General features: G+C 54.8%; 1 protein-coding gene across 1 annotated transcript in view; it reads left to right on the top strand.

Moving 5' to 3' along the window:
* The window catches only part of DPT (dermatopontin), a 29,696-nt gene that overhangs the window by 7,929 nt on the left and 8,228 nt on the right, over nt 1–13,539 (top strand). Inside the window, exon 2 of the mRNA XM_006764182.2 lies at nt 4,748–4,873. Coding sequence (XP_006764245.1) covers nt 4,748–4,873 — 126 coding nt within the window. The remainder of the gene's footprint in view (nt 1–4,747; nt 4,874–13,539) is intronic.

Consider the following 13,539-nt stretch of genomic DNA (forward strand, 5'->3'; position numbering starts at 1 on the left):
CCTGACGGGAGAACCTAGCAAGAGAACATGGACACAGAACTTGGCTGGAGATTGTGGCTAGAGATCCTGGCAAGGCTACTGATCAACTGAAAGCTGTCTCCGTGTCATTCCTTCTTCGCCGACTCCGTACACACCTTTGGGGACCCCTGGACCCGTTGGGGTTGGACCCCAGCAGCCAGACAGCAGACTTAAAGCCTGGACATGGAGAAGGGAGCACAGCTCTTACCCAGACGCAGGCAGGGGCGAGCAGAGTGCCCACCAGGCAGCAATATCACAGGGATGCTCAGCTCCCGCCACGGGCAGGAGGACAACATCTTGAGTTCACAGGCTGATGCTCTATCCACTGAGCCAAACCGGTTTGGGCTGGAGGACAACATCTGCGCGTCACACGGTTAGAAAGTTCAGTGACCGTGCAGGTTAGAGACCATGTGTGAGGGTAACACCGTGACATGAGGAAGAAAACCAGGATGAGTTGGATGGTCAAGGCAGAAAGACCTCGCGAGGAGCAAGGCCTCCAGGTGTTTTATCCTCTGATGCTACTTTCTGGGGCTCAGCCCCTTGTCCCACTGGGAGGGTTCGACCTTGACCATTCCTGTGCAGGCCCCAGCGGAAAGTGGCTTTTGGAGACGAGGATGTGGCTTCTCTTTCTATTTAATTACAACTATTTACGATAATATAATAAGAACCACTATTCCGCCCACCTTGGAGTAACATGTTTAGCGCTGGGCTCTGTGGTTGACACTTGACATGCAGCATCTGTTGAACCTTCTCGTGGAACTCTCAGGCTAGGAACTGTCGCCCTGATTTTGCAGAAGTGGCATCCATGTCAGCAGAAAGGATGCGATGGGCATGGAGTCATTTTGTTCAGCTCAAGACCAGAATCCAGGACTTTCAGAGCCCCGAGACTGGGCAGACTTGCCCCAGGCTGGGTTTGTCTCTATGGGTTGTCACTCCCCTGACACGCCCCACCCCCAGCCTCTTACTCTGACCTCTGTCTTCAGTACCAATCAACTTCTCTCCAATCCCTGCATTGCCGTGGCATTGCTCACATACAGGCCTCAGGAAAGGCTTCCAGACCAAGCACAGCCCCGGGCAGAGAGGAGGTTCCAACAAACCTTTGTCGAAAGAGTCGACCTTCCTGAGACTGTGGGCCAAGTTCTTCATGCCTGAAAGAAACCCAGAGTATTAATCTGGGGGAAACAAAATTAACAGCAGCCAACGAATTCCTTAAAAGAATGAATCTCTGAGTGGAATTCAAGCTCTCATCAAGCCGGGTGGGGGAGAAGCCTTGTGGGTAAGGGAGGCTACGCAACATGGTCTCCCTCACACAGGGGTCCCTCGCTGGGCTGGACGATGGGCAAAGCTGCTCTTGCACCTCCTCCGCAGTGGGTTGGGGATGGGCCAGCAGCCCTGGCACAGACACATCTGTGTGTGGAGCTGGAGAAAGAGAGCTGCGCTGTGGGGTTAGGAAAGTTCTCTACCAAGACGGCTCTGACTTCTTCCACCCCGTCCTATGCCCGCCCCCAGCACCACCCCGAACTTGCTAAGAGTTTGGGCTTTAGATATGTTTGGATGGAGACCAGCAGAAACTGGAGGGGAGACTACCATTCCCCGAGGACCTCACCAACAAAACCAGGTGTGTGCACACACAGTCCTGGCCTCCGTCCCTCGGCCCAGACTCAACAAGGAACACAGAACACAGGGAGACAGCCTGGCCGGGGGTGGGCCACAAGCGGGACAATCTCGGGGCAGCCTTCTGTGCTCCCCGAGAGCTCGTGGACGGGAGCTCTGGCCCCAGAAAAATCTGAGCTTGACTCCTGACCCTTCTTATCTCGGCCCTCACTTCCCTGAGCCCTCATGGTGCCTGAGGTGAGACCCCACACGGCTCGTTAAGGCAGGGCTGGGACACGTCTGCTGGCTCCCCACAGGGGCTCCTTTTAAAACTTGGCTTTGAATCACGTGAGCAGTGCAAGGCCCTCTGGCTGCCTGAGCCCCTTCCACTCACAGGTGCCCTCACTGCTCTCACCTGCCTGGCGCCTGTGTGTGCAACCCTGCAGCTGGTGCCTGAATGTTTAGGGGAGTCTTGTTAAATAAGATGCTTTAAAAGAAGTGGAGGTTGATTGGAAGGTAGGGGACCTGAGGAGAGAATGGCCGGAGCTGTATTCATGCTGCAGCCTCGTCCCAGGGCAGGCTTTGTCTGGAGGGAGAAGGTGGCGGCAGAAGATGGATCCCTTGCTGAGCCCCTGGAAACTCGTTGGAGTGAGTTTCAGGGTCCTTCCTGGATTTGAGTGATTGTGCTGCACCAGCGCAGCCATGGGTGAACCTGTGGGGGTGGTGATGAAGGATTAAAGAAGACAGACAAGAGAATAAAGCTGGGGCTAGGTGGGACACTACCCGCTGATTAGAGAGACAGTGCCATGGCCTGCAAGCCGAGTCTTTATTTTATAGCCGGATTCCACAAGGCAAAGTAAGGGCCTGGTCAAGATGTTTACAACGTTCTCGTGGGTTTCGAATCTGCTCAGTTACATGCACCTGATCAAGCTTTGTTTACTTGCTGCACCTCCCGCAGCCCGTATCACTTAGCCACCTGGGAGCCACCCTCCACAAGTGATGAGCTCCTCAAAGTCAGTTCTGCCTCTGATAACGGACGAGGCCTGGATTCGTCGCTCGTTCTTTCATTCTTCAGTTAAAGATTTATTGGGCCCCAGTGCCAGGCTCCATGGGGAATGCAGACTGAAGATCTTTTCCCCTCATGGACTTCACCGTCTCCCGGGAGCCACACGTCACACTAGAGCATCTATGTCACAGAGCAGGTGTGTGTCAACCCCTGAGACAGCCAAAGCCAAGAGCTTGTTTTAAGGAACACCTCTCAGGAAATGCCCTGAGCCCACAGTTCTCCACTCACTGCAGACTGAGAGCCAAAGGTGGCATTCACAGAGCATACTCACGAGCATAGTCCATGTGGACTAAACGAAAGTATAGTCACAATAATAGAAAACTTACTAAGCCTTAAATGACATTGTCTCCAGAATTGTATGTCTGGTCTTTAAAATAACCTTACTAAGTATTAGTGGCCCGGTGCATGGATTTGTGCACATTGAAAGGAAGTTAATTAGAAGAAATATTTTAATATCACTATTTGCCCTTTCTTTATAATAGAAGTGTCAGCCAAAGTCACGATGGACAATGACAGGTCGAAACACACGTGTGCAATTGGCACCAGCGAGAGCTTTATATGTATCATGCATGCGCGAGTCAATGTTTATTTTGTTTATTTTTAAGTTGCCAGGGCATGACAGATGGTACTGGCCAGTCGGTCAGTCGGGTGGTTGCATTGACGGATGGTCAGTCACTTAGCCTTTTATATATACAGATGTGCTATTATTATTATCCCCATTTTACAGATGAGAAACTGAGGCTATTAGAGGGCATGAAGCCTGCCAAAGTGGCCTAGACGAGAGTGGTTGGCACTCCAGTCCAGCAGCATAGTCCATGCTCTTACCTGCTCTGCTACGCTGCTCCCACATAGTGGGGTGTGGAAACAGACCCCCTCAAAGATCCATTCTAGAAGGAATAATTTCATTGTGTTGGCCACTACCAAACTCCAGGGCAACTCAGTACAACATGTGAAGGCAAGGGCCAGAGCAGGGAGGGAGTTCTGTTCATTTATCCAACTCCCCACAAGTTCTCAGTCTTCATGGGCAGCGTTATCTGAGATGCTGTGCAAGAGGGTGGCACACACAAGAGGGGCCGCGGCTGGTGGCCAGGTGGGCAGGAGCACTGAGGACCAGAGGGCTGAAGGCCTGTTCACCTGGAAGGGCTGGGAGACCTCATGCACCAGGTGGGGCGGGTCCCCCAGGCTCCTGAGAGCAGCACCCTCTTCTCATGGAAAAGTAGCAAACATCATGGTACCAGTGGGACTGGGGCAGGAGAAGGAGGCAGTCGTTTTGGAGACAGAAGAAGGAAGAAGTGAGCACACTGTTGGAAGCCAGCATCTAGTCAGGGAGGAGCTATGACGATCCAGGGGGCCGATTCCTAGACCTGCAGTGACCCAGCCAGAGCAGCACACTGAGAATTCATGGGCCACAGGGAGGGCTGTGGACCAGAGAGCAGGGGTGACCTTCTCTGAAGACTCAGACTTGAGTCGGTAGCGAGGAGACTCCTGGGTAAGTAGGAACCCCTGGGGTGTGTTCCCAGCTCCCCACGGGCCGCCCCTGCCCAGCGCTCTCTGCGAGCTTTGCCTGCTGCTCGGGGCCAGGGAAGGGGCACCCTGTGCTCCGGCTCCAGGCTCTGCTCTTGAGCAGAAGAAAAGTTCATGTGAAGGTCACCCATTCACTGCCTTTCTCTTTGTCTTCTTTTAACTTTACAGTCAAGCAAAATGAAGCATATTATCTTTTATTTTAAATGACATGAATAATAAGACAATCTTGCATTTGTAAATTCTAGATGCCTCTCCATCCACCCATTTAAGCATTCTTCCACCTAACAATGTATTCATTGAGGGCTATCAGGGGCAGCATCCCCCAATTTCCTTCAGTTGAAAGAGTCTGAATCATTTGAATTTTAATGGTGAGCATATGTCATTTCTGCAAATACAAGAAAGTCTTTATTATTTGCATAAAAATGGAATAAATTGTTAGGAATCCAGGTCAGTGAGAGCGCTGACTTGGCCTCGGTGGGAGCTGGGCCGGGAAGGGGCTGCTGGCGTGTCACTGTCACTCGTTCACTGGTTTTTCTTTCCCTCCAGGTACCAGACTTGCTCCAATAACGGGCTGGTGGCCGGCTTCCAGAGCCGCTACTTCGAGTCGGTGCTGGATCGGGAGTGGCAGTTCTACTGCTGTCGCTATAGCAAGAGGTGCCCCTATTCCTGCTTGTGAGCTGGGGCCCAACGCCGCCCCTCCTGACTCCTGGGGCTCAAGGGGAGCGTGGGGGGGAGGGGTGCTCTGCTCTAGGTCTCTGCCTCCAGATAAGCCACAAACAGACTTCAAATGCAACAGCTAGCATATCGAATGGGTGGATGGATGAATGAGTGAATGAACGAACCAATCAATCAACCGACCAACCAACCAATGAAAAGGCTAGAAGAACATTCACACTGGGAGGGGCCTCACAGGTCACCCACCCAATGCTCCTACAACCCTCTTTTGGTAGAAAAACAAACAAACAGAACAATAGAGCAAGGAAGTCACCTGGCTGCTGCCTGGGGGCCTCTGGAGGGGGTGGCCATGAACTCTGCCCCAGTGCCTCTCCCTCTGTCACACTGAGGTCCCATCACACAGAGGCTGTGGACCTGCCCGAGAGCAGAGTTTTTCCCGCTGATCACAGGTCAGATCTGCAAACATCGTACATAAGCACAGACCAGAAAAGAGGCTGGTGCTTTCTGGATCAATCTGCAGTTCCAGTCTGAGGCTTTGTTTCTTCCTCACTCCCTGGGCTGGTGCCAATGTCCGGCGCCAGCGCCACCCTGCCGGGGAGAAGGCGTGTGCATCTAATTTCCCTGACAACCGACCCTGGGTGTTGACAGCGCAGCTTGTCCCGTGGTCTCCATGTGCAGACAAGCCAGCATGTCTGCCTTGGACCAGGGGAGTCGCAGGTCAGCATGGGACGGTGGCTCACTCCAGTGGTCTATCTCTATGCGGTGGTGCTTGCAAAGGCAGCCTCGCAGGTTATGCGTGTTCTCTGAGACCAGACTGCCTTGCTCCAGGGTCCCAAGGGGCACAATGTCCTGGGCACAGATAGCCCCAAAAGCTGAGCATGTTTCTGGTAAATTCAGAGCCCAAGGTAGCTGAGTCAGTGCTGGGGCTAGATGATGGGGTGGTTAGATGATGGAGTGGCTGGGTGATGGAGTGGCTGGGTGATGGAGGGGCTGGGTAATGGAGTGGATGGGTGATGAATGGGCTGGGTGATGGAGGGGCTGGGTGATGGAGTGGCTGGGTGATGGAGGGGCTGGGTGATGGAGGGGCTGGGTGATGGAGGGGCTGGGTGATGGAGGGGCTGGGTGATGGAGGGGCTGGGTGATGGAGGGGCTGGGTGATGGAGGGGCTGGGTGATGGAGGGGCTGGGTGATGGAGGGGCTGGGTGATGGAGGGGCTGGGTGATGGAGGGGCTGGGTGATGGAGGGGCTGGGTGATGGAGGGGCTGGGTGATGGAGGGGCTGGGTGATGGAGGGGCTGGGTGATGGAGGGGCTGGGTGATGGAGGGGCTGGGTGATGGAGGGGCTGGGTGATGGAGGGGCTGGGTGATGGAGGGGCTGGGTGATGGAGGGGCTGGGTGATGGAGGGGCTGGGTGATGGAGGGGCTGGGTGATGGAGGGGCTGGGTGATGGAGGGGCTGGGTGATGGAGGGGCTGGGTGATGGAGGGGCTGGGTGATGGAGGGGCTGGGTGATGGAGGGGCTGGGTGATGGAGGGGCTGGGTGATGGAGGGGCTGGGTGATGGAGGGGCTGGGTGATGGAGGGGCTGGGTGATGGAGGGGCGGTGATGGAACAGCTGGATGATGGAGCAGGGGCCGCCTCCAGCTCTCCGAGGTGCTTCCACAAAGCCACCTTGCCCATGGGGCCACAGAGCAGGTGAGGCTGGATGTAGGCTAGAACTGCCAATCAAAAACAGATGCCCTGCATCAGAGACAGGGATTTCCTGAGGTGGGCACAGTGGCAGGGGCACCACTGAGCCTGGACCCCTCCCCTCCCCTCCCCTCCTTCCCCGGCTTCCTCCTCTCCCCTCGTACCTGGCTCGTTTCTAGGAAGTCACTTTCTTTCTAAGGGCCCTCAAGCCCATCACTTAAAATGGCGGCCACCTGTCTGGCCGTAAGAATCTGAAGAGAGCTACAGGGTCTTCAGGGGAAAGGGAATGCACTGGAGCACGCTCATACTCGTTCACAGAGTTCAGGGCACGCTCAGGCCCACACTGACACCCTGGGACTAGTAGACCGTGGAGGCTGTATTGCGTCCTAAAATGCCGTGACCCCAAAGGAGCCTTTGCCAGGACCAGCCAGACACCCAGTCTGTCGTAAGTCAGGATGAAGGTCCTGAGGACCAGGCCTGTGAGAGGGAGGAGGAGGAGCCTGTGACCTCAGTGGCTAGGCCTTCCCGAACCTTGTCCTCCCTGCCCTGCCCCAGGGCTAGGCGAGCAGCAATCCTTACAGTGAGGTCAGCCTCCCTTTGTTACCAGGCACTAAACACAGTTTGCATGTAAACAAATTGTCTGGAAAATAAGACACAAACAAGCATTCAGTCAGTTAATCCATCACCACGTTAGGGATACTCCCCCTTAGTCGGGCTCCAAAGGGATCCACAGGGTGGGGTACCCTAGGCTGTCCAGGGGGCATGTTCCGGGAGGACAGGGGTGAAAGAGAAGTCAGCCTAGAGCAAGGAGGGGATGCCCGGGGCAGCGGGAGGGTTGGGCTGGGGCCTGTCCGCTGCCCCTGGTGGGTGCCTGGGCCACAGCGCTGAGTACACCCCCTTGGACGGTGTATGTGCAGGCCCTGCCCATCTGCACTGGGTGTGGTGGGAGGACACGGGGACCTTGATCATGTCCACAGTGCCTAATCAGTGCCTAATCAGTGCCTAATCAGGGCCCAGAACACAGTGTCTGCTTGGTAAGCATTGGATGTATGTTCAAGCCAATGCCTGGGGGCTAGGGGAGGCAGAAAAAGGTGAGGAGGCCCCGAAATGCATCATTTACTTATTAAGTCTGCCTCCCCCGCCCCTCTTAGCCCTAGAATGTCAGTCGCACAGGCAGAGCCCCTAAGTAGTACAGGCACATAGCAGGCACGCAGCTTCTGTGAGTGGATGGATGAGTGACTTCAGCCTGCTCCCCAGTTTTGCTGGGATGAAATGAGATCCCATCTGCCTGGTGCTGCCCCTGGCTAAGGGGGCACAGCGCTGGCCTGTCTGGCGGCCGAGGCCCCTCCCCGCCCAGCTGCTGCGAGACCCAGCTCCTCACCTACTAACAGGCCTTTCAAGAGGTCAGGGGTCAGATGACCTTGCAGGAAGCAGAGCTGGTTATGCAGAGGAATAAAAAACCGTCCACTGGACAGTGTGCTGGGGTGTCCTGACACCCCTCCCAGGCAGAAGAGGAGGTCTGGGGCACGGTCATGCCTGCGAGGCCTGAGGCCTCTGCCCAGACCCATGGGAGAGCCGGCCCCCTGGGCGTCGCACTGTCACTGGCTGGCCACTGGCTCCTGGCCAAGGAGAAAACAGGGAGTGGATTTAGGCCCAAGGCTTTGGTGACAAGGCAGGTGGGACACTGAGGCCAGGGTGTTAGGAAAGTTGTCGAGCACTGGTGTGGGGGGTGAATGGAGGTGAGGGTGGGATGAGGGGAACTGTCCACACCCCTCAGAGCGCTGTATTCTGTGGCTCCTGTGATCCGTGTCCCTACCCCGAGCCCCGCTGCCCCTGCGGGGGCTTCTCCTGTTCGTTTGGATGCTGGGCCTAAAAGACTCCCAGGTCTTCATGTCTCCACATTCCACGACTTTCCCATGATGCCCCAGGCTTCAGGGTCCCTGGGGCTGGGCCCGGGCCACCCTTTAGAAACCACTTGTCAAGTTCCCGACGGGCAGCCCATGAAGCAAGATGCTAAGGACGGAATGAACATGGAGCGGGGGGCTCTGTGTGTGGGAACAGCCCTGAGCACACAGGCTGGCCAAGAGATGAGCAACTTCTCTTAAGTTGCCTGAGACCCTCGGTCTCAGGTGACAACTCTGGCCTTTGGTCTGCCATGGTCTGCCCGCCCCCACCCCATGCCCACCTTGGTCAGCCTGCCCAGCGCCCAGGCAGGTCACTAATGGTCAAGAACCAAAGGGTGGGGCCGGGGGTGGGGGGACTATTTAGACAGGCACAGAAGCCCCTTTGAAGCGCGTGCCCCTCAGGAGGGCTCTACCCGCTGCCTCTTCCTGGGTGTGTGGTGTCAGAGCTGGACGCTGCCATGGTTACCGGAGAGGATGGTACTTTCTCAAAGGGCAGCTTGGAGGCGCAGCAGAACGGGTGGCAGCGGCGCCCTGTGCGCAGCGCCTGACCCTCCGTCCCCCTGCTGTCTAGACATTTCAGTGGCCTCTTCAGACGGCCTGAGTCCTGACGTTTCATGTCTTTCTAATTGAGCGAAGCCTCGAGGCATCAATTAGGCCTGTTTCTTCAGCACCTCAGCGTGCTGCCTGGCACCGGGCGGCCCCTCAGTAAATGTCTGCAGTGAGTAAGGCGGTGGCAGTTTCCTAGGAACAGTAACCATGGTGACCCTGACACTGAGCGGATGCGGCTTTGTACTGAAAAGGATTTCTTTCGCACGCACTGTTTTCTGTGACCTTCCTGACGACCCTCTGAGTGCGACCCGTTTTCCCACACTTCCCGCGGTCAAGCTGCCCAGGAGCCTCCCTGTGAAAGCTCCCCTTCCGCCTGTTCCCTGGCTTTGATGACCTCCCAGGGAGCCGGGGCATTTTTCTCTCCCCTGGAAAGCTGCTCTGCAGCAGGGAGCCCCGTGCTGGGAGCTGGCTGAGTGCGGCCTGTGTCTGCCGGGAGCATTCGGGGCTCAGCACTCGCTCCCCGCTGCGCGATGAGCCAGCCAGCTCCCACAGGAGCGCCTTCATTGCTTGGCGGGGACCAAGGTGCTGTTCTCACCTTGGTGGATGCCGTTCTCCAGATGTGGCAGCCTCACTGCACTCTGGCAAGAAGGTGAATTCCTGACGGATGCGGACATGCCATCACCAGCAGCCCCACCAGGTTGGACACGTGTCAATTTACACGTAGTGTTTATGCATGACAATTCGAATTCTTAGCCCAGCCCGTCATCTGCAAACCACAAACACATGTTGTTGAGGAAGCCACAACCTTCAGAGATCACGTGTGACCACTCCCAGTCTCCATACAGTGCCAGCCACTGCGTGCATGTGGAATCGAATGAACAAAATAAACAAACAAACCAAATAAAAACAGACTCATAGGTACAGAGAACAGACTGACAGCTGTCAGAGGGGGGCTGGGTGGAAAAAAGTGAAGGATTAAGCAAACAAATAAACTCACAGACACAGACAACAGCATGAGATTACCAGAGGAAAGGGAGTGGAAAAGGGAAGAAGGTAAAGGGAGGATAAAAGGAGACTTGACTTCGGGTGTTGAACACAATACAATATACAGATGATATATTCATAGAATTATATACCAGAAACCTATATAATATTATTAACCAATAAATTCAATACATTTTTTTAAAAGTATTGGTCAATGGTTCTAATTTAGTAGGTGGTTCTAGAGCTTTTATTTATTTATTTTTAGAGACGAGAGAGAGAGAGAGAGAGAGAGAGAGAGAGAGAGAGAGAGAGAGAGAGAGAGAGAGGGAGTGAGAGAGAGGAAGGGAGAGGGAGAGAGAGAGAGAGAAAAACATCAGTGATGAGAAAATCGTTGATCGGCTGCCTCCTGCATGCCCCACCCTGGGGATTGACCTGCAACCCTGGCATGTGCCCTTGACTGGAATCAAACCTAGGACACTTCAGTCTGCAGACCGATGCTCTATCCACTGAGCCAAACCAGCTGGGGCTGAGCATCTATGTTCTATTCTAAAGGTTTTTTCAGATCCAAGGCTTTTCATTTGTTTCACTAGATAACGTGTTTTTCCCCAAAAAGTAATGCCATCCTCAGAATCAACACAAATGACCTTTCGTTTCTCCCTCCACCTGAGATTCTCAGACTCTCGAATGCCGCCTTCTCCACGCCCAGCTCCTCTCTCCCTTGTGCTGAAGTTACAACCCAGAAAATAGATTTGCGTAGTTCCCAGACCGCTCCAGCTCACCAGTGCGACAACAAAACCAGAACATCCTTCTTCTCTCTCCACCCCAAAGCCCCGGATCAAAGCTAATCTTTAACTGCCACTCCACTGCTCACGTTTTAACACAGATGGGGAGTGTTTGCACAGCCTTTCCCCACGAAACCCTGGCAGGGGCGAGAACCACCTGCTGGCACCTGGTGGCTGGTGGCCCTCGCCGCTCAGGTGCCTGCTGTGGCATGCTCCCAGAGGCTGCTGGGAAGCCCGGCTGCCACGCTGGGTCCTCTGAACGAGTTGGAGGCTGTTAGTATGGAGATGAGAGGCCCACGCTGAGAAAACAGGATTGGAAGCTATATTTGCAAGCCGTTTGCATTGAGTGTAGATACTCGCTAGGGGGTGGGGGGATGGCAACAGCATCTCTGAGCTTGAGCGAAACCAATCGTCCTGTTCATCAGTCCGAGTGGCTGTCCCATTAATGGTGCTGTATTTATTATTTACAAAGGAATTGGCCGTCTGCATATCAGTGATGCCTCCCCCCCTACACTAAGCTCTGCAAAGCAGACATTTCAGAAATGTGGCTGGTTGTCTAGTAAGTGTTGTCTAACCCGAGGCCAGGCCCTCCCAGCCACTGAGAACAAAGCAAATCGCAGTTACAGACCAAATTCGTTGCTTCACACCATTGTTTCCCTTGGTTCTCTCATATCCCTTTTACTGGATTCTAGAAGTGATCATTCATTCTGCCATTCATTAATTCACTAGAGGCCCAGGGCATGAAAATTCGTGCATTCAGGGGGTGGGGTCCCTCAGCTCGGCCTGTGCCCTTTCACAGTCCGGGACCGCTCAGGGGATGTCTGACTGATGGCTTAGGCCCACTCCCCAGGGGATCAGGCTTAAGCTGGAAGCCAGACATCCCTCTGGCAGCAGGAAGCGGGCCTAAGCCATTAGTCGGACATCCTTAGCGCTGTCGCAGAGGCAGGAGTGGCTGCCTCCCACCACAACAGGAAGCGGGCCTAAGCCATTAGTCGGACATCCTTAGCGCTGTCGCAGAGGCAGGAGTGGCTCCCGCCACCACCACTGCGCTGACCAGCCATGAGCCGGCTTCTGGCTGAGCATTGCTCCCCGTGTGGAAGCACACTGACCACCATTGGGCAGCTCCTGCATTGAGCGTCTGGCCCCTGGTGGTCACTGCACATCATAGTGACCGGTCATTCTGCCATTAGGGTCAATTTGCATATTACCCTTTTATTATATAGGATTGTGTCAGCCAGTGAATGGATACAAAATAACTACAATTCATAGACTTTGAGTCAGCTCCCAATAAAGATGATAATAACTTCTATTTATTGAGCATCTACCCCACACTCATGTTAGCTCATTCAGTTCTCACATGCAGAAATTATGACACTGCTACAGAGTATCATGTAGAATTATACATGTTACATACAGAGGGAGCTGAGTGCAGAAGCTGTGACTTGTTCAAGGTTCCAAACTCAATTCCAACAGGTCCAGCTGCCTCCAAACCCTACGCTCTTTGCACAGCACTGAGCTGTCAATCTCGATGAGGAAATCAGACCAACCTAGAGGAAGTGGCAGGTGACGGCACAGCCAGCATCTCCTGTGAAAACAGGGAGGAGAGTAGTTATATCAGCTGGAGGGGAGGTGGAGGGGAGTTGTCCCCGCCAAGGTCAAAACCAGGGCGACCAAGATGGATGTGACTGATGAAAGCCAAGCTGAGTCCAAACAACTGTGCTTGCTGACCGGCTGTGGGCGTGGGCGGTGAGCTGGACACTCCGCGCCAGGACCGCAATTTGGAAAAGGCTCAGGGACTTTCCTCTGCTAATTTCAGCCACTGATGTCTCCGGAACTGTGTTCCCTGCATTGTGATACACAGTTGAGCTTGTTGAAATTTCAGTCTCCAGAAGGCCGCACGAGGAAGACATGAACATGGACAGTCTTTCTCACGCCCCAGGTGCAGGGTCTTTCCCCGGGAAGGACACTTCGGTGGCGGCAAATGCTGGCCATTCAGTCCCATTTGGCGGATTTCCCCAGCTCCTGGGGGGAAGGCAAGCTGGCTGTTCCCTTGAGGGGGCGTTCCTCTGTGTGTAACTGCATTCGGGGGTTTTGGTCTCATCTTTGCAAGAATCATTCAGACAGTTCCAATGCAGCACCTGCTGCCTAACGTGAAGCATGCGCGTGCCCTGTAGGTGACCTGGGAGAGCAGGTGCGTACGGATCACAGCGGTGGCAGCAAATGCAGTCCCATTTGGCAGAGTTCCCCAGCTCCTGGGGGGAAGCCCAGCTGGCTGTTCCCTTGGGGGCGCGTTCCTCTGTGTGTAACTGCATTCAGGGATTATGGTCTCATCTTTGCAAGAATAATTCAGACAGCTCCAATGCAGCACCTGCTGCCTAACCTGAAGCATGCGCGTGCCCTGTAGATGACCTGGGAGAGCAGGTGCGTACGGATCACAGACTGCTTGGTTTGTGAAGAAACTTCTCGGTGGTCCGCCTGTCAGAAAGGGAATCCTCTGTGGCTGGGTGGAGAATGCAGGCCAACCTCAACACCTCGATTCCACGGGAGCTGACCCGACCCCCACTCCCACCCCCCATGTCCACCCTGAGCGATCATGGGTGTGCGTGCCGCCAGATGCCAGTGCACCCAGATGCCCCCTCCAGGGGCTCTCTCATTGGCCAGCATCACGAAGCCGGGTGCCACACCAGGTGCTGGCTTTTTAGCCAAATGCGAATGAGGTGGTGCCGGCAAGACAGGGAAGTGGGGGGCATGGGGTGCA

Source organism: Myotis davidii, unplaced genomic scaffold (assembly GCF_000327345.1).
Source record: "Myotis davidii unplaced genomic scaffold, ASM32734v1 scaffold401, whole genome shotgun sequence".
NCBI lineage: Eukaryota > Metazoa > Chordata > Mammalia > Chiroptera > Vespertilionidae > Myotis > Myotis davidii.